Raw genomic sequence first — 19,682 nt, 5'->3', positions numbered from 1 at the left:
GCAGAGGTACCTTTCTCCCTTGGCCGCCTCTTGTTCTATTCCGAATATATTCAAGAATTTCCTCTTCTTATATCTCGAGGGGAAAAAACCAACACGTTCTATTACTACTCCGTTACAATGTCAGCTTTACTTGCCGTATAATCTCAACAATATAAATAAAACAAATCGTTAGTAACAAGAACAGAGCTATTTCCTGTGAACTAGTGTATAAGGAAACTTTAAGCCCTTATTTCCATTTATTTATTTATTTCCGCTTTTTTCCCGCTACACTGAAAGAAGCCTTTTTATAATCCCTTGTACCCTCTTCTGCATTTCTGAAACTTCAAATTGCCCTTCAAAAATATGAGAAATAACCTAAAGGGTCCATATTTTCGTTCAGGCCCTACTCCGCCAAAAAGTGTTGATTAATCATGTTTGTTTTTCAGCCATTGCTATAACTCAATTTAGAATAGCGTAAACTTTATGTTGCAGGTGTATATTTTAACTTATATTATTTATAAATCCACGGGACATTTTCAAAACAGATATGGATCCTGGTTTTACAAGTGATCATGAAACTATGAATGAGTCAAAAAATCGAAGCTCTGGCGGGAGCAGTCAGCAGCAGAATCATAGATTTGAGAATACTGGAATCTTGATGGGTTCCACTGTCCCGACGATTCCGCCAGTGTCATCTAACTTTCCGCCTGCCTTAAGTGGTTCTCTCATGTCACCTCAGTTGAGCCCTTTTCCAGATTATCGTTTGAGACAACATCCATTGGCCCAAATGATTCCTACGGATAAAAGCTTTCTAACTTATAGTATGGAATCTTTCAAAAGTAGAGTAACTAAAGCATGTGATTATTGTCGAAAGAGGAAGATTAGATGCACAGAGATTGATCTGGCGTATGGGAGGTGTAGAAACTGTATCAAATATAACAAGGATTGTACGTTTCATTTCCATGAAGAATTGAAAAGAAGGCGGGAAGAGGCGTTGAATAGTAAAGAAAATGGGAAGTCAGTTAAGAAGCTCAAATGTGATAAGGAAAATACGGTGGAAGACGAGAGTTCCGATACAGCCGCACGATCGAGCAACGCTTCGTCTACAGGAAGCCCACCCAAACTACCACAGTCCACTTTATTACAAGAAATTGAAGAAGGACCTGCCTGTCAGAGCGCAGAAAATAAGGAAGATGATGATTTGTCAGACCTTGTTCCCATTGATAAGGAAATTCTTGAAAAAATGGAACTCAACCATACTAAAGTTTCCAGAAAAGTCTTTGTGTTGGAAGAAATTTGTAAGAAAATGAAAGGAACGATAGAGAAACTCGTTGAAGAAACTAAAATTGACGTTCTTGATAAAGAGTACATGAAGCGGCCCAAAAGAAAGCAATATTCAAAGGCCTTGTTAACAAAACAGAAAATGTTTCATTTTCGACAGAATGTTTCATCACATTTAACTGACGAAGAGTTTCTATCACCCATTAATGAAATGTTCACAACCACCTTTAAATACTTTATTTTGCAAACTAAGTTGGCACTCGATTTCTCTTTTCGATCTGCATCATCTCCATCCAGCGACAATATTCTGTATCCTTTGCCCCGTTTAGCGATTGCAAAGCGTTTGCTGGAAAACATAAAATGCCCGTCCTTAGCTTCTCTCCTCCATATAACAGATGTAGATCAATGTCTAGAATTTGCTGAGATTTACTGTGATCCTCTCAAAGGAAGACTGACTCCCTCACAAGCATTTTTGTTGAATATTTGCTTATGCCTTGGAGCTACCGTGTCTAATTTTGGAGAGAAGCAAGAGCTAATTGATGAAGGAAGTCATGAAATCTATTATTTTGAGAAATTTGAATTGTGGAGGCTCAGATCTTTCACTTTTCTCAATTCTGTCTACTACTACCATAAACTATCTGTGGCGCGTGCAGATATGACGGCATTGAAGGCATTGCTTTTACTGGCAAAGTTTACCCAACAAAAAATTAGTGCTTCATCAGCGGTTAAAGTTCTTTCCGTGGCGATCAAAGTGGCTTTGGATTTACGACTGAATTTGCATTCTACTTATGAAGATCTAGAGCTTGATGAAATTCTCGAAAGAAGGCGTTTATGGTGTTATTGTTTTTCAACGGACAAATTCTTTTCTGTAGTATTGTCAAGACCGCCGTGTCTGAAGGAGGAAAACACAGATGTATTGACGGATGAAAGTTACGTTGGACTCTTCCGGGATAAAATTCTGCCGAAGCTTTCCAAAAAATATGATGATACAAGACTAAGAAGGGTGAATGATATTGTCTCCGTTGTAAACTTTCTCGCGAACCACCTTGAATATACACCATACATTCAATCATATTTTTTATCAAGATTATCTCTTATAGAGTCTCAAATATATTACGCATGTTTTTCTATTAGAACAACCCTAGACGATACACTGGATGAAATTATTGATAAAGTACTAGAAAATCAAAAATCACTAGACAGGATGCGAGATGATTTGCCAATTATATTATCGCTAGATAACTACAAAAAAAATATGAAAATTTTATCTTTGGAGTCCCCAAAGTTAGAGTTTGAAATAAATTGTTGTAACACTATTCTTTTACACCTCAGATGGTATCATCAAAAGATAACCTTGAGTTTGTTTGTTATATCTATCATTAGGGACAATTTGGACCAGCGTGAAAGTTCTCGGCATGATATAGCTGAAATTATTAGAACATCAAGGATCAATTTTAAAGAAAATTGCATCGAAGTATTGAACGTTTTGAAAGATTTTGAATACTATCCTGCTGTTCAGAATGATTTTTTGTATTTTTCTCTCACAACAGTTTTCTCCATGTTTCTTTACTTGTCAGAGATTATGGTAAATGATGAAAATGCCATGGAAACCGGCTATATTATTGGGTTATTAAAGGATACGCATACTCGTATGCTGGGATCTGAAAAAAATTATCTTTCCATATACAATCTAAAATGGCAGACATCTCTTTTCTTTTATACTTTTTTTTTACGAAGTACAATAGAAAAGTTCAACCTCACAAGTAAGTACGCGAAATTTTATGCATTTGACTCAAAATATTATGAAACTATACTCGACAAGTTGGTTAAGCATACCAGAGACTCGAAAGATGACATGGTAGAGCTTTTGAAAACTTCATTCATAAATAAGGAGAAGATGGCTTCATTTGGCAGTTTTGCTACAAAAGATCAAGAGAAAATGAAAATGTCTTTCAATCTTTTAAATGAAATAACGATCCAGGATTTGAACTTTCTGCAACTTTCGAGCATTCCAAAATTATGGGGAGATACAGCTGTGAATTCCACCAAAGAAATCAACCGCAATGAGAATAGCAATTCTAAAAAAAACGATGATTATGATGGTTATGATAATAATGAAAACAATATTAAAAACAATAGTAAAAATAAGATTAATGTCAATTACAATGATGATGATGATGATGATGATGATGACGATAATTATGACAGATCCTTATTCCCAACAGGGTTAACTTCGCTGCTGGATGAGATATATTCAGATCGAACAGTAAATGATAACAATGATGAGAATGAAAAGTCAAGCAAATTATTCCAGAAGATTGAAGATCACTTGGAGCACGGTGTATTTTTTTACGATCGAGATTTCTTCTTCAAGAATGTATGTGTGAAGATGTAATAGCGTAAGGCACATTTGAATAGTTCAATTAATACACGTACACATACATATACATATATATAAATGTATGTATTTTTAAATGTTTTAATATTGGAAACCATGTTTGCAAGAAATACAGTTTCTCCACGATTGTTAGTCAATATTATTCCAAAAACTGGGGAAAATAAGAAAGACGAAAGAATAACACGAGTCTTAGTACTTCAAATTTTTCAAATTTGGACCGTTACCAGTGAACTCTGGAAGGACTGCCGCAAATGGCTCATCGATGAATCTCACAGGGTATTTTTCACCGAATTCGTTCAATTCTTGTAATTCATCCTTCGTCAAACAAACAAATTCAATATTCGAGGAAATTCTAACTGGATTCAAGGATCTTGGAATTACGATGGTACCCTGTCTAATATGGTAAGAAATTAATAAATCGTTTCCTGTGACATTGTACTTTTCACAAAGCTTCTTTACCAATGGGATTTTCAAATTTGGCGCTCCCTGAGAACCTAGTGGAGAATATGCTGTTAGTAGGATGTCGTGCATGAAGCAAAACTTTCTCAACTCTACTTGTGGTAAATGAGGATGACTCTCCACTTGGTTGACGGTTGGCTTAACTTTGCACTCCTTGATAAGGCGCTCCAAGTACTCGATGGAAAAATTGGAGACACCAATAGCTCTAACACGATGGTCATTGGAGTCAAGGTAAATCTTTTCCAACTGTTTGTAGGTTTCCAACCAGTCACCGTTAGAAGCATAAACGGTCTTCCCAGAATCATCAACTGGAGTCTTCACCAGCCCGCTAATCCCTTTAGGGTCCTTGACCTTTTCAAAACATAGTGGCCAATGTTGCAAGAGCAAATCAACGTAGTCCAGCCCTAAAGCTTTCAAAGATTCATTCAATGATCTGTCTACTTCATCCCATAGAACGGGCCAAACTTTTGTGGTAATGAAAAGATCTTCCCTTTGGATAGTTCCTTCTTCCAATAGTTCTTTGATAGCTTCGCCTACAAAAGGTTCTGTTTCGTAGGCCCAGGCAGTATCAATGTGTCTGTATCCAGCCTTGATAGCAGCTTTAACAGCCTGTTTTGTTTCAGCTAGTTTCTCTTGAGGATTAGCTGTCCCTAAACCCAAAGCTGGGATACGAACTCCATTGTTAAGTGAAAAGTATATTTCTGTAGTCTTTGGATGTAGCATTTTATCGACGATGCTTTCCGTTGAAGTTGTGGTGGAAGACATGATAGCAGTTCTGAATGATATACTTTTAGGAATAAAAACGGAGTTAATGCGAATAGACTTAAATGCTTGGTATCCCTCTTTCTCTTTTTCCCCTTTTTATTATTGCAAGGCGCGTTTTATATAGCACTCCTTCTAGGCGGAAGGACACGGACATAGCGAAGTCCGGTTATTTTAAAGGATTATTAAGGCTACTATATTAGGTAATTTGAATCCCAGCTAAATATTCAACCTTGATATTGATATGGACACTACCAATTATATTAATAATAATCATAATCATAATAAAATAAAATAACGATGGTAATGACAGATCATTATCTCTAATCGATTCAACTTCACTGCTAGATGAGGCATATTCTTCAATGTATGTTTTAAGGATGAAACAATATGGAGAAACCCCAAATACTTCTGATAATATCTATATGTATATAAGTCTATATGTATGTACTTTAAGATATTGAAACTTTTCAGGTCTACATGCGAAAAGCATCCAGTCTGCCCGAGGTTGTTAGTCATGATTCTTCCTTGAAAAAGAAGATTCAAGAAGCAACTAGGAAAAAAGGAGGAAAAGGGAAAGAACAACACGAGTCTTAGTACTTCAAATTGTCTAAATTAGGTCCTTTACCAGTAAAACCTGGAAGGATGGCAACAGATGGAACATCCATGAATCTCACAGGGTATTTTTCACCGAATTCGTTCAATTCTTGTAATTCATCCTTCGTCAAACAAACAAATTCAATATTCGAGGAAATTCTAACTGGATTCAAGGATCTTGGAATTACGATGGTACCCTGTCTAATATGGTAAGAAATTAATAAATCGTTTCCTGTGACATTGTACTTTTCACAAAGCTTCTTTACCAATGGGATTTTCAAATTTGGCGCTCCCTGAGAACCTAGTGGAGAATATGCTGTTAGTAGGATGTCGTGCATGAAGCAAAACTTTCTCAACTCTACTTGTGGTAAATGAGGATGACTCTCCACTTGGTTGACGGTTGGCTTAACTTTGCACTCCTTGATAAGGCGCTCCAAGTACTCGATGGAAAAATTGGAGACACCAATAGCTCTAACACGATGGTCATTGGAGTCAAGGTAAATCTTTTCCAACTGTTTGTAGGTTTCCAACCAGTCACCGTTAGAAGCATAAACGGTCTTTCCAGAATCATCAACCGGAAGCTTCATATATCCGCTAATTCCTTCAGGGTCCTTGACCTTTCCAAAACATATCGGCCAATGTTGCAAGAGCAAATCAACGTAGTCCAGCCCTAAAGCTTTCAAAGATTCATTCAATGATCTGTCTACTTCATCCCATAGAACGGGCCAAACTTTTGTGGTAATGAAAAGATCTTCCCTTTTGATAGTTCCTTCTTCCAATAGTTCTTTGATAGCTTCACCTACAAAAGGTTCTGTCCGGTAAGCCCAGGCAGTATCAATGTGTCTGTATCCAGCCTTGATAGCAGCTTTAACAGCCTGTTTTGTTTCAGCTAGTTTCTCTTGAGGATTAGCTGTCCCTAAACCCAAAGCTGGGATACGAACTCCATTGTTAAGTGAAAAGTATATTTCTGTAGTCTTTGGATGTAGCATTTTATCGACGATGCTTTCCGTTGAAGCTGTGGTGGAAGACATGATAGCGGCTCTAGACAAGAAACTTTTACGAATTGAAATGATGTTGTAGCAAGTAGGTGCAAATGCTTGATTTTGACATCTTTTTTCTTCTTTTTTCCCTCTTTTCTTCTTTTCTTCCTGCTTCAATGAAAGGCGCAATTTATATGCCATTCAATATCCATACGGGGTAGGGAAAGAGCGGAGTTAGTTGGCTTAAAAGCGAACTTAAACGAGTATTAAGCGATCTATAATATGCTTATTACGAGATAGTTAGTTATTTAATGATTAGATACTATTTATGTTTTTAGTAATCAACCAACCTGAGCTTTCAAGGTAAGGGCATAATTCTTACTATCTTTTATCGATGTTTTGTCCTCCTTTTTCTTCAAATGTCGGATCAGTGTGTTGATATAGTTATCTTTGTCTCCCAGCATCGTTCTTAATCCACATATTGTTTCTTTCTGAAAATTTGCAGACCTCTCATAAAATTTGAAATTCATTGTCAATTGGTCGACTAAAGAAAAGTTGATGTTCGCAAACAATGGACCTAGTTGTGCCTTGAAGCTATTTTCATGCGAACGCAATGGTGTGTCTTCGAAGCGATTGTTTTTGTTAAGTGTGCTGCAATAGGTCTCAATCTTGATGATAATGTCGTTGTTTTGTTTTAAATTATTACCATAAACATTGTAGAATTGCACAACTTCGTTGAGGTTTCTTAATAAATCCAAGAACTGGTGAATAGTATATTTGTTCAAATCTACTCTAACGTTGTTAGTCTTTAGCTGTTTTTTTTTTTTTTCAAGAGACTTTTCTAAACCAAACACTTTCTTCTCTAAATATTTTAATCTAGTTTCGTTATTTCTTGTTTCTCTTGGAAGATATTTTGAAGGCTTGAATGTAGCTTGCGTTAACTTTTTGGATGTTTCGTTGACGTTTAATTCCAAAACTCCGGGACCCGTATTAGGTATAGTAACGTCCTCATTTTCATTCTCATTCATGAAAGTGCATTCTCTCATTTTTTCGTCAATACCGTTGTCTTTGGATTTTTTCATATCTGAGATTAGATCATTGTTTCTCTTGTTAACAGATTCAAGCTTAGCTTTTAAGGAAACTATTTCTTGTTTCTGTAAGAGATGTTCATGCTTTAACTGTATCAGTTTCGAATTCTCCAATTTCAATTTTTCTAATTCTTTTTGTGCCTCCCATTTACATACTTTATTTTTTGTGATTTCATTGGAAATACTTTCTATGATATTTTCACTCAATCGATGGAGCTCCTCCTCTGAAAAGATATCTTGTTTCTTCCCTGAATCGAAATTTGTTTCAATGTTCATAGTAGCTAATCTTTTACTCAGGTACTCAACTACATATCTTCCATCCTTATAGGAAATTTTCTCCGCTGATGTATGTTGCTGAGACGTAAATGTATTTGGTGTCTGGAATACAAATTTATAGGGACCTTCAAGAACATTTTCTGGAGGAGTGACTGGAGAGAAATCATCATCATTTTCGTAACTATCTTCTTTAGAAATATTCCCGGATTCCTTATCTAGCGCCTTATTATTGGCGCTTTTAGATGAACCTTGGTCCTTGGAAGAAGACTTTTCCGGACTTTTTGATTTTATGACTTGTGAGTTAGCATCTGTGAATTGAGATTCATTTTCGTCATCCGATGAGGAGTCAACCGGTATTGATAAGCATTTCTCATAATTATAGTCTCTCCCATGTCCACCGTTCGAGCCTTTGAAAAAACTACTTCTGATTTTTCTCGTCAAGTTTCCTTTATGGTTCTCACTAGTATTATGAGTAGCTTCTTTTTTTGCGCATTTACTAGAAGCTTTTCTCCAAAACGATGCGTCGTCCTCATCCTCTGACATGTATTCATCCTTGTTTAAGCTTGTTTGTTTAAAAAAGGACCTCACTTTTCTTCCAACAGAATTCTTTTCCTCAAGAGAATTCCGTTGATTATTATTATTCGAACAGAAATTTTTGACCTCATTTTCAGTTTTATTGGCGCAAACTTCTTTATGGTCATCAACTGTCGGTTTTAAAAACCAGTTTCTTAACGTACTATTTTTCTGTAAAGCAACAGTATCAGAGGTGAAAGTAAAGTTGGCAAACCTTCCACGTTTAGTATCGCTACCTTCTACTTTGTTGGCAAAGTTGGACATCGTGCTTTCTCTTGTATCTATCCCTATATGTTAACAAACTACTGCGATAAGAAGCCTCTCTTTTAATACGTCAAACGACTGTCAGTTTTTGTTTTTACTACTGTGATATGATTAAAAAAATTTCTTGAACAGATGTGATGGTTTATTACGCTTGTTGTTTTTGGTCGCTTTTTCGCTAGAGGCAGAGACACCCCAGTTAATGTATTATTCGTTCTTTGTATTAGTTTTTGTGTTCCTATTTCAGACGCGCGTCAGCAAAGGGTATCGCTAAATTAAGATTAATGTGGGGCGCTAGTGATCCTGCTCGCTCCATAAAACGAAGTTATTAGTTGCTAGAGATCATAGCCAATGGGCATAAGTGTTTATTTGAGTTTCAAAGGTAAAGATTTAGTAGAAACATATTACTTAATTATCTATTAGTATTTTTTCGTTTCTATGTTTAGCATATAGAAAAAATTGAACGAAAACCGTGAAGTCCATCAACAGCGTACCAGCACTACCGATAAGCCATGACGCGTTTAAAATTAGATACTCAGGGTCAAGTGACACTGAAAGCACTGATATTATGAATGAAGTATTCCCCAAACATGCAAATAAAAAAAATAGAAATGAGACTCCCTCACATGATTTTCTTCTGTAGTTAAGAACAATTTGAGGAATCCTAGAGCCCAAATATAGTATCGCGCTTAGATATCCTAAAATTTGTGCCGGTAAATTTATCTTTTCAAAGGCAGGCTTTTTGTTGGGAATATTGCTACTCAGACCAGAACAATAAGATATATACCATGAAAAAAACCCGGCAACAATTACGCCTGAGACAATTAATATGTCATTGAAAAAATTCTCTCTTTCCCTTATAACCACTTCTGTACCAAGCTCAAGGGAGTTATATAACCGATTGTCTTCTTCCTCTCCCCTCGGTAAAAGTGGCTCATACTCGTTAAAAACATCTTGTAAGACGGACTCGTCTATTGGGTTTGTCGGGGACAAATGTACGGGATCAACTTTTTTCTTGACTTCTTGTAAAATACCTTTCTTATCCTTATCATACCGCATACACTGTATCAGCAGAACTAAATCTGCCAATGTATAGTATGCAGCTAAAATTATCATGGTTGGGAGTAAGTTTTGCATGATAGCTCCTATGACATTGAATATATCACCCAATAACCATAACACAATAAAAAGCAGCGATAATCCCTCTGCGGATTGTCTTCGAAAGTTTTCATAAATCTGTGGTACAAATACAACAATCCAGCAAGATATCGATATAGACCCAGAAATTCCGCTAATGTTTTTAGCATTCAGAATGATTGGGATCAGCTTCATGATAGAATGCAGGAGATGCTTTTTAGGGGATACCTCTTCAGCGTTTTAGAAAGCAGTTTGATGAACTTATAAAAAAAATGGGTTGTTTATATGGCTGAAACGTTTAGTTTGTGTTGTGCTGTGTATAGTTATGTTATGACTCTTATATCAAAGCCGCTGCTGTTTGCATTCCTATTATCTCCTTTTTTTCCCATGGAATATATGCCATTACTTCTTTAGCCCCTTCGCTTCTCGGGTGAAAGATTGTAAAAAACCGATACAATAGAAGGAGTAACAAATGTGAAAAAAATATTGAATGATTAAAGTTTTGAATACATATAACTTCTATTTACAGTAATAAAAAGCGAGAGTTGTGTTTCCCAATTCCATGCAGTGTTATATGCCAATATATTATGTTCTTTATGCATGAGCTAAAAAAAAGCCAGAGTACACATACTTCCATCCTAAATTGAGCAAAAGAAACGCGCTGGAACTATCTCTTAACCCAGGTTGGCATTTTTCTTGCCTTCTTTTTTCCTGGCTTCTTTCTCTCAACATGCCTGTAATCTCTTGTTAAAACTCCAGCTTTATGCAATCTCGACTTTAATAACGGATTGAATACAACCAAAGCCTTTGCAATGGCGTGCATGATTGATTCAGCCTGACCCGTAGGTCCACCTCCAGATGTCATCGCGAAAATATTATACTTTCCGACTGATTCAATTACTTGAAGGGGGTACATAATTGATTCACGATCTTTCATTTTAAGGAAATAATCATTCAATTGTCGACCATTAACCAATATCTCACCCGTGCCTCTAACAACATAGACCTTTGAAGTGGAACTTTTTCTTTTTCCAATGGCCATACTTCTTCCATACTCATCTAAAGTTTTGATTTTGATATCATCTGGAAGAATTGAACTTTTCTTATAATATTGGGATAGTTCGGATGTGATTTCATCATTGGTAAGCTGAGAATCAATGTTGTGTAATTTATTCAACATGTATAGCAGTTGAGTATATTGGGTAGGTTTCAATCTTGTACCACCGCCTATTAGGGCGTATTCGTCAAAAGAAATCCACGGAGCCTTCGTTTGCTGTACTTCAGTACTATTTTGAGAAGGCAACTTTATATACTTCCTTAAAAGCCTTTCTAGTCGGTTGATGCGATCTTCATGATTAGGATTCGCTGAATAAAATGTGGGTAGTTTTGGGACGATCCTCCCGGGCAAGTCACTCTCGGTTTTATGATAAATGGACCTAAAAGACATTCTCATAGTGGCAGGAGCAATGGCTGCCCTTCGAAATAAGGAAAGCTTCGAAAACATTGCTCTTTCTTGAGTATTGTCAAAAGAGGTCTACTGGCTAAGCGATATACACTTTTATTGGTTGAACAATTTTGGGCTCACTTTTATTATTATACTTGAGATTTGTCAAGTCCAAATTGTTGTTAGCCCCATATATTATCACTTCAAACGAGGAATTAGTGCATAGAACGTTCATTTCAAAAGCAGAGGAATTCACCACTTAAACGCTTATATAGCTGTCTAGTCAACCAAAAGAGCAGCCCTCTGCCTATTCTCGTAAATATAATCCTGCTTGTAAATGAAACAATTTGTCATGTTATAAGTAAATCTAAGAAACTAAATAGGTAAAATACAACATTCATATAAAAGTAAAGATATTTTCATTAAATTCGTTACAGAGTTATCTAGAAGTGTCCACAACATATCTACCAACAATCTCACCTTTTTCCATTTTCCCGAAAATTTCTGGAACATCAGATAGACCAGCCAAGTGGATTGGAGATTCAATTAAACCTCTAGCAAAGAAATCCAAAGCCTCCCTTGTATCAGCTCTATTTCCAACACAAGATCCGACAATAGAAATGGACTTTACAACTTGATTAAAAACATCAGACTTGCAATGAGCATGAGCTGGCATACCAACCAAGACAACAGTGCCGTTGGGCCTACAGTACCTCGTAGAAGCCTCGATAGCAGCTTCAGAAACTGACACATTGATTATCCCATGAGAACCACCATTAGTGGCCTTGATTACAGCACCAGCAACATCTCTTTCCTTTGTGAAATCGATGAAAATTTCTCCACCTAATTTTTCGAATAGTTTTCGTTTAGCCTCGCCACCATCTATACCAATAACTCTGAAACCCATAGCCAGAGCGTATTGAATCGCCAGAGAACCTAAACCACCGCAGGCACCAGATATAGTAACCCATTGGCCTGGCATTAGATTGGCTCTTTTCAACGCCTTATAAACCGTGATACCTGCACACAAGATTGGGGCGACTTCTGCCAGATTGACGTTTTGTGGAATATGAGCAGCCTGAACAGCATCAGCAGTCGCGTATTCTTGGAAAGTACCATCATGTGTGAAACCTGTACCGTCTAGATGAGGACACTGAGATTCGTTACCCACCTCACAATATTCACAGGACATACAAGTCCCGTTCAACCATTTTATACCCGCAAGATCACCAACCTTCCAGCCCTTAACGTTGGATCCCAACTTGACAACAACACCAGCACCTTCATGACCACCAATTAATGGAAATTTCAATTGGAATGGCCAATCGCCATGCCACGCATGCAAATCACTATGACAGACACCAGAATATTTTACGTGAACTAGAATTTCGTTAGGCTTAGGTTCTGGAACAGTAACATCTTTATATTCCAACTTGCCATCAGTCTCGTAGAATACAATGGCTTTCTGAGTTTTTGGAATGGCCTGAGAAGACATGATGTCTGTATTAAGTTGATGTGTAGGAGAATAAACTTTCAGGGCTCTTCCTTAGTAAGAGCGTGGCTAAAAATCATAAGTAGTAACTCCCATCAGGAATTTCAGGACCTCCTTTTATATTCGTAGTATCGGTATTCAGAAGGTAATTTGATCAGGACAAAAGAACGATCCCGCGTCACCTGATGTCACAATTGATAGATTTCATTGTCACACGCTCTTTGACTCATTGCCCCGCGAAAGGAGAACTTTTCACAATGCCGCTGGCTTGTCGTATCCTCCAAAAAAAGATTGCAAAACAAATTGATAGTGTTCGGTGGAGTTAGCAGGACGCAATTTTCGCACTTCAGTCTTGTAAGCATTGGTCTTATATTGTAAGGCTTCGAATAGAACATATTTTCTGCTGTAAAAAATTAGTTGATCCACTGCAAGATCGAGAAAATTCTTGGATATAGAACTTTTTGACTTTTACAGTAAGTTATAGACTGGTTTACTTCTTCGTTTGCTAATAAGGATCAGAAGGTTACTGAAGGAGCCGTTCTTAAGAAAAACTCCAAGAAAATTTATTTTCTTTATTAATCCTACAGCTCCGTTCTGTATTTTTGATTGCCTTTTTCTTTCTCTAAAATTTTCAAATCTAGTCTTTGTATGTTACAGAACGCCAACTTTTAGCCTTTTTTAGAGACTGTACCTCTTAAACGAGGTTCTAGCTCATTTTTTTTTTATTTATTTCAATTCTATTATCAAAAGGTTGATTTTCACAAGGAACGATTGTTTTTAACAAACCCAACAGCACCCAAGACAGCGCAATGAATCGAAGACTGGAAAAAGAAAATACTACTAGAAGCATTTTTTGAAGTTCTCGTTATCTTTTGGTAACATCATGTTTTAGTAAGGAGGAAACATTGGTGAATGTAAATTGGATGCTGAAATCAAAAGGGATTAATCACCCTGCATCAATTAATATAATAATTGTTTGTTCTAATTGAATCACTTAACTACCTCTTTCCCAAAAAATATAACTACAGTCTTGAGGTATCACATGAGTGTCAGCATCATCTCCAAAATGTAATTATAAATATCAACCTGGATATGACAATAATAAATGGATGACATGGCGGACTTGTTAAATGGCATATTGTCAAAAATCCACTCCTAAAAGTGCAGTAATCATGTACCGCTTTGTTTTGGTTATAGTTTCCCACAAGGTTGTATCTAGCATGAAAGATAATAACCCCTTCGTAAATACATATCGTACGAGTACTTCAAAACTACATGTGCTTCTGTCGTTTGTACGTGTTTAGTATCACCGTTTGATAGCGCCTTTTCATTACCCGAATTAAGTAGTGACCCTGAATGAAAATTTTTTTCAGAAGTTTCAATGCTAGGCGTCAATCAATGAGATAGATTATTCTAATTTCTAATGTGAGAGATGTTAATATGATTTTTAACGAAAAGTTGGTTCTCTCTGCGTTCGTTAAGTCATTTCTTGAATACTGCAGAACTAGTTAAGTGAATATTTAAATAATGGATAACGAGGTTGAGAAAAATATTGAAATCTGGAAAGTCAAAAAGTTGGTTCAATCTTTAGAGAAAGCCAGAGGTAATGGTACTTCTATGATTTCTTTGGTTATACCTCCTAAAGGCCAAATTCCACTGTACCAAAAAATGTTGACAGACGAATACGGTACTGCATCGAATATCAAATCAAGAGTTAACCGTCTCTCAGTTTTGTCTGCAATTACTTCCACTCAACAGAAGTTGAAGTTGTATAATACTTTACCTAAAAACGGTTTGGTTTTGTATTGTGGTGACATCATTACCGAAGATGGTAAAGAAAAGAAGGTCACATTTGACATTGAACCATACAAGCCTATTAACACATCCTTATATTTGTGTGATAACAAATTTCATACTGAAGTTCTTTCGGAATTACTACAAGCTGACGACAAATTTGGTTTTATAGTCATGGATGGCCAAGGTACTTTGTTCGGTTCCGTTTCTGGTAACACAAGAACTGTTTTGCACAAATTCACCGTTGATTTGCCAAAAAAGCACGGCAGAGGTGGTCAATCCGCTCTACGTTTTGCTCGTTTAAGAGAAGAAAAAAGACATAACTATGTGAGAAAAGTCGCTGAAGTTGCAGTTCAAAATTTTATCACCAATGACAAAGTTAATGTTAAAGGTCTAATTTTAGCAGGTTCAGCTGATTTCAAGACCGACTTGGCCAAATCCGAATTATTCGATCCAAGACTTGCATGTAAGGTTATTTCCATTGTGGATGTTTCTTACGGTGGTGAAAATGGTTTCAACCAGGCTATCGAACTTTCTGCGGAAGCGTTGGCCAATGTTAAATATGTCCAAGAGAAGAAATTATTGGAAGCATATTTTGATGAAATTTCTCAGGATACGGGTAAATTTTGTTATGGTATAGATGATACTTTGAAGGCTTTAGATTTGGGTGCAGTCGAGAAACTAATTGTTTTCGAAAATTTGGAAACTATTAGGTACACATTTAAAGATGCAGAAGACAATGAAGTTATAAAATTTGCTGAACCAGAAGCAAAGGATAAATCATTTGCTATCGACAAGGCTACTGGCCAAGAAATGGATGTTGTTTCTGAAGAACCATTGATTGAATGGTTGGCAGCTAACTATAAAAGTTTCGGTGCTACCTTGGAATTCATCACGGATAAATCTTCCGAAGGTGCTCAATTTGTCACTGGGTTTGGTGGTATTGGTGCAATGCTGCGTTACAAGGTTAACTTTGAGCAATTGGTTGATGAATCTGAGGATGAATATTATGATGAAGATGAGGGATCTGACTACGATTTCATTTAAATAAAATAAAAAGGGGGGAGATAACTAAAATCGAAAAGAATTTAATCACTTAATGTCAAAGTTAAATTGAATTCGCCTTTAGTTTTTTGTACAATATAATATATACTTGGATAACCTTTTGCTCTATATTGAGCTAATTCCTTTCAAAAGTACATAGCAAGTTTAGAGAACTGTGTATGTTATGTAAAAGTTACAAGGAAAAGAGATTTTTTACTCAAAAAGGCCTCCGAATTAATTATTTCTCTTCTTCTTCTTTTTCAATGTTTCCAAAGCGTTTATTTTTTCATGACCAATGATAGTATTATGACCTCTCTTTTTGACTAGATTATCAGCCAAATTTACCAGCCCACCTGTCAAGTATTTCTGTCTTCTATCTTTACGTATAGGTACTGCCAACAACTCGTTTAATTCAGCTTTCATTGCTTTTACTTTATCCTTACCTATGGTCTTTTGCATTTTTCTATTTTTATTCTTAAGAAGAAAAGTGTCTGAATTACTTTTCGATATATCATCTTCATCCGAATCGACATCAATGCCTAATTCATCAGCAGCCTTTTTTAACCAATTATCATCTTTCCTCAAGGAGTTGGAAGCTATTTCATGATCAGCTAATTCGCCTGATAATCTACTTCTTTCTTTAAGTTGTGAAAGTATGTCGGTCTCGATTGGTAACAAAGGTACGGTATTTTGCCATTTAATAGGCTTTCTGTTAGTTGACTTGGTCTTCAAATCTGCAGAGACACTGTTTTTTATAGCCAAAGTTTTTCTTAATTTCCTTAATGGGCCCATGGATTCTTGAGGCGAACATATCATGGCAGAAACACCTTCAGAACCTGCCCTTGCAGTTCTGCCCGATCTATGAATATAGATATCAGTAGATCTTGGTAAGTGATAATGGATAACGTGCTGGACACCCGGAATGTCCAAACCCCTTGCGGCAACATCACTTGCAATCAATACTGTTGATATTTGAAAGGAATTCGGATTTGAGTGATTTATTGTGTTTTGTTTGGCACTCTGTTGCTTGAATCTTTCCAAACTTTTCAAACGATTCTTCTGTGTCATAGAAGAATGAATTTGGAAAGCGGGGATACCTAGGTTGTTTAAATACACAGTCAGTTTCTTTACAGAGTCAATTGCGTTACAAAAGATCAAAGTTGTGCCAGGAAACATTGTTAGGAAGTAGTAACAGTATAGATCACGTTCTAGTGGAGGACATTCAATCAAAGATTCTTTAATTTGAGAGCTTACCTTTGACTCAGGATTTGTATCTATTATAACTGGTTTTGAATTGAACTGAATTTTACTCATCAAGTGCTGTATTACGGCATTTAATTCATCTTCGCTGTTCTTATATTTTTTATTCACTTGACGAGAGGAAGATAGCTTATCAAATAAGTCTATCGAAAAAGTTGCAGAGAATATCAAAGTTTGCCAGATTTTGTTCTTACCTTCGGAAATTTTTTCTTTATTTTTCCTCCTTTCCATTGATAAGTATTTGATAATTTTTTCAAATTCGTCAAAATGACCGTCTTGTAATAATCTATCAGCTTCGTCGAGAATTAATGTATCTACCTTGGAAAATCTTTCAATTAACGTATTGTCTTTTTCTAATAATTCCAAAAATCTACCTGGTGTTGCAATGACAATCTGGCCACTATTATCGTATTTTAATAGACGTTGTTGCTTTTGAATGGAAAGTCCACCTGTTAATGATAATATCGAGTACTGAGATTTTGCTAGAACAGGCTCACAGATTTTTTTGAGATGATCAGTGACTTGATGCGCAAGTTCTCGTGTAGGGGTGAAAATTAATGATATCGGTTTCTTGTTTTTCTGCGAAAAATTAGTAATCAATTGCTCTATAATCGGAATACCATAAGCCAATGTTTTACCTGAACCTGTAGAGGCTTTGCCCATGACATCCTTTCCTTGCAGGATAACGGGAATGGATTTTCTTTGAATTTCTGTAGGTCTGAGAAAATTCAAACTTTGTAAGCTTTGTAAGATAGTCATTGAGAGAGGTGCAAGATTCGTCCATTCAGGTAAATTTACCGGAGAAATATCATCGATATTTACGTCTTGATTGAAAACATTTTCTTTTAAAACATCTTCATCTACATCCTCGTTTGCGTCAGTTAATTCTGAATTCTCAATTTCCACTTGTTCATCTTCACTCGATGATGAATAGGAAGCTGCACTTAACTCTCCTTCTTCAATATCGTCCAAGTTCTTAAATTCAAGAAGTTCGGATGCCGAACTCGAATCAGATTCATTTTCCGCGGGTCCCTGTTTATCCTCATCATCTTTCTTTGTGATGTCTTTCACCGCTTTCGCATCACTCTTAGCGACAAAGTTTACCTTACCGTTTACAATTTTAACATCTACTCCTTCAATTTCTTCTAACCCATAAAACCCACCAAAGTCACCCAAAGTGTCCGGGATATCCACAGGTTTCCAATTCAGTTTGGATTCATCTACAATTACTTCCTGTGAATTTGTAACTGTTTTCTTTTTTTGAGAAGACGTCTTTTTACTCATGGTGAAAACTTGAATATGTGGTTGATCTATCCAAGAAGTTTTAGGTAAAGTTTGTAATGGAAATAAGCAGGATCTTTTAATAGATATTTCCATAAGCTCATCACTGGAAAAGTTTTTCAAAGAAAAAAGAAAAGTACGGACTGGGCAAACCTTGTGGCGGGATTTGTAAGATGAAAAAAAAAACTGAGAAGCGATGAGCTTACTATGACTTTGATGACATATGGCAAATCAATTAAGTGACATTACCAGCAAAGTGAAATGCATTCTAAAAAATCTAAAAGCATTACGGGCAAAAGGAAACAAGTAGGCGGTAATGTAATAAAGGTGATCAAACCGCAGAAGACAAGAAGGATAATACGAAGATTTCACCATTTGATCAATAAACGTGAATCGATATGCCACTTTTTATGTCTCACGGAAAATTTGGATGAGACTAATGAGAAAAAGAATGATGCAATCATTAAATCAAGTATTAAAAGTAATGCAATATTGAGCAAGCATTATGAAGACGGTAAATCACAATCTTTTAGTGAAGCAATGGAATCACAGCTGTTAAAGCTACATTCATTAATTAAAAATGAAGACAAGTTGAGAGACGCTTGTGATCTCACTGAGATGTATACATTGCTTGGTTACATAATGAATCAAATTGATAAGCTGGGCGGATTGGAGACCTATCAAATTGCTAGTCAAAATGGGCAATTGAAGGGACGTGGAGGAGACACTTCGAAGTTACTCGAAAAGTGGATTAGGCCCTTGATGGACGACAATCTACAAGGCACGGCATTAGAGATTGGCTCTCTAAGCTCTGAAAACTGCATATCCCGATGTGCACTTTTTCGAGAAGTGGTTCGTATTGATTTAGAGGAGCACGAGGGCGTTATCAAACAAGATTTCATGGAGAGGCCACTACCAAAAAATGAAAATGATAAATTTAACCTAATATCATGCTCTTTAGTTCTCAATTTTGTCAAAAATCACAAGGACCGTGGTGCGATGTGCCATCGCATGATCAAATTTCTCAGGCCACAAGGTTACGTCTTTATTGTTCTGCCACAAGCCTGTGTGACGCACTCAAGATACTGCAACAAAACATTGCTACACAAGCTCCTCGCATCCCTTGGTCTCACACTCCTCAACAGTCATCAAAGTAACAAGTTGTACTACTGTTTGTATCAGCTAAAAGCGATTTCGCAACAACCGAGAGGTTCTTCTTCCAAGAGAATGAAGATTAACGACGGCCCTGGGCTGAATAATTTTGGTATTACCCTCTAAGCGGGCCGACGCCGCTTGGAAGTTTTTCATAAAGGGATACAATACAACATAGAAAGATATGTATTCAGACATAGTAAGAGATGAACGTTGTTAAAAGATAGACTACAGAAGCCACTACTCAAATAAATACTGGTATATTAAAGTTTTGCTGTTTTACATAACAATTGAGACGAATAATTATTTTGTTTTTACATTTCTGCTTTTTATACACAGTACCAGCATTAGTTTACGACTTTGATCATTTTATAGGCATTGGGCACAGATTATATCAACTCGTAATTAAGATAATTAAAGAAAG

At 36.4% G+C, this 19,682-nt stretch overlaps 10 protein-coding genes across 10 annotated transcripts; 3 read left to right on the top strand and 7 right to left on the bottom strand.

Annotated features, from left to right (window-relative positions):
- Nucleotides 1–526: 526 nt before the first annotated feature.
- Nucleotides 527–3,655, top strand: TBS1 (Tbs1p; the record flags this gene model as incomplete). The annotated part of the gene is made up of 1 exon (XM_056224031.1): nucleotides 527–3,655. One exon carries the CDS (start codon nucleotides 527–529, stop codon nucleotides 3,653–3,655), a length of 3,129 nt encoding a protein of 1,042 aa, XP_056080503.1.
- A 192-nt stretch (nucleotides 3,656–3,847) lies between these two features.
- Nucleotides 3,848–4,882, bottom strand: SMKI02G2600 (aldo/keto reductase; the record flags this gene model as incomplete). Its single annotated transcript, XM_056224019.1, has 1 exon — nucleotides 3,848–4,882. One exon carries the CDS (start codon nucleotides 4,880–4,882, stop codon nucleotides 3,848–3,850), a length of 1,035 nt encoding a protein of 344 aa, XP_056080502.1.
- Nucleotides 4,883–5,472: 590 nt separating this feature from the next.
- On the bottom strand, nucleotides 5,473–6,507 carry ARA1 (D-arabinose 1-dehydrogenase (NAD(P)(+)) ARA1; the record flags this gene model as incomplete). The annotated part of the gene is made up of 1 exon (XM_056224008.1): nucleotides 5,473–6,507. The coding sequence occupies one exon, from the start codon at nucleotides 6,505–6,507 to the stop codon at nucleotides 5,473–5,475; it is 1,035 nt and encodes a 344-aa protein (XP_056080501.1).
- A 290-nt stretch (nucleotides 6,508–6,797) lies between these two features.
- Nucleotides 6,798–8,657, bottom strand: YSW1 (Ysw1p; the record flags this gene model as incomplete). The annotated part of the gene is made up of 1 exon (XM_056223997.1): nucleotides 6,798–8,657. The coding sequence occupies one exon, from the start codon at nucleotides 8,655–8,657 to the stop codon at nucleotides 6,798–6,800; it is 1,860 nt and encodes a 619-aa protein (XP_056080500.1).
- A 405-nt stretch (nucleotides 8,658–9,062) lies between these two features.
- On the bottom strand, nucleotides 9,063–9,986 carry RTC2 (cationic amino acid transporter; the record flags this gene model as incomplete). The annotated part of the gene is made up of 1 exon (XM_056223986.1): nucleotides 9,063–9,986. The coding sequence occupies one exon, from the start codon at nucleotides 9,984–9,986 to the stop codon at nucleotides 9,063–9,065; it is 924 nt and encodes a 307-aa protein (XP_056080499.1).
- Nucleotides 9,987–10,458: 472 nt separating this feature from the next.
- Nucleotides 10,459–11,244, bottom strand: MRPS9 (mitochondrial 37S ribosomal protein uS9m; the record flags this gene model as incomplete). Its single annotated transcript, XM_056223975.1, has 1 exon — nucleotides 10,459–11,244. One exon carries the CDS (start codon nucleotides 11,242–11,244, stop codon nucleotides 10,459–10,461), a length of 786 nt encoding a protein of 261 aa, XP_056080498.1.
- Nucleotides 11,245–11,674: 430 nt separating this feature from the next.
- Nucleotides 11,675–12,730, bottom strand: ADH5 (alcohol dehydrogenase ADH5; the record flags this gene model as incomplete). The annotated part of the gene is made up of 1 exon (XM_056223964.1): nucleotides 11,675–12,730. One exon carries the CDS (start codon nucleotides 12,728–12,730, stop codon nucleotides 11,675–11,677), a length of 1,056 nt encoding a protein of 351 aa, XP_056080497.1.
- Nucleotides 12,731–14,254: 1,524 nt separating this feature from the next.
- Nucleotides 14,255–15,568, top strand: SUP45 (translation termination factor eRF1; the record flags this gene model as incomplete). The annotated part of the gene is made up of 1 exon (XM_056223953.1): nucleotides 14,255–15,568. One exon carries the CDS (start codon nucleotides 14,255–14,257, stop codon nucleotides 15,566–15,568), a length of 1,314 nt encoding a protein of 437 aa, XP_056080496.1.
- Nucleotides 15,569–15,799: 231 nt separating this feature from the next.
- Nucleotides 15,800–18,202, bottom strand: MAK5 (ATP-dependent RNA helicase; the record flags this gene model as incomplete). Its single annotated transcript, XM_056223942.1, has 1 exon — nucleotides 15,800–18,202. The coding sequence occupies one exon, from the start codon at nucleotides 18,200–18,202 to the stop codon at nucleotides 15,800–15,802; it is 2,403 nt and encodes an 800-aa protein (XP_056080495.1).
- A 165-nt stretch (nucleotides 18,203–18,367) lies between these two features.
- BMT2 (25S rRNA (adenine2142-N1)-methyltransferase) lies at nucleotides 18,368–19,384 on the top strand (the record flags this gene model as incomplete). The annotated part of the gene is made up of 1 exon (XM_056223931.1): nucleotides 18,368–19,384. The coding sequence occupies one exon, from the start codon at nucleotides 18,368–18,370 to the stop codon at nucleotides 19,382–19,384; it is 1,017 nt and encodes a 338-aa protein (XP_056080494.1).
- Nucleotides 19,385–19,682: the final 298 nt, after the last annotated feature.

The sequence above is a fragment of the Saccharomyces mikatae genome (genome assembly GCF_947241705.1).
Source record: "Saccharomyces mikatae IFO 1815 strain IFO1815 genome assembly, chromosome: 2".
In the NCBI taxonomy this organism is placed as follows: Eukaryota; Fungi; Ascomycota; class Saccharomycetes; order Saccharomycetales; family Saccharomycetaceae; genus Saccharomyces; species Saccharomyces mikatae.
The sequence above is the reverse complement of the archived record's forward strand: the minus strand, read 5'-3'. Positions and strand labels throughout refer to the sequence as shown.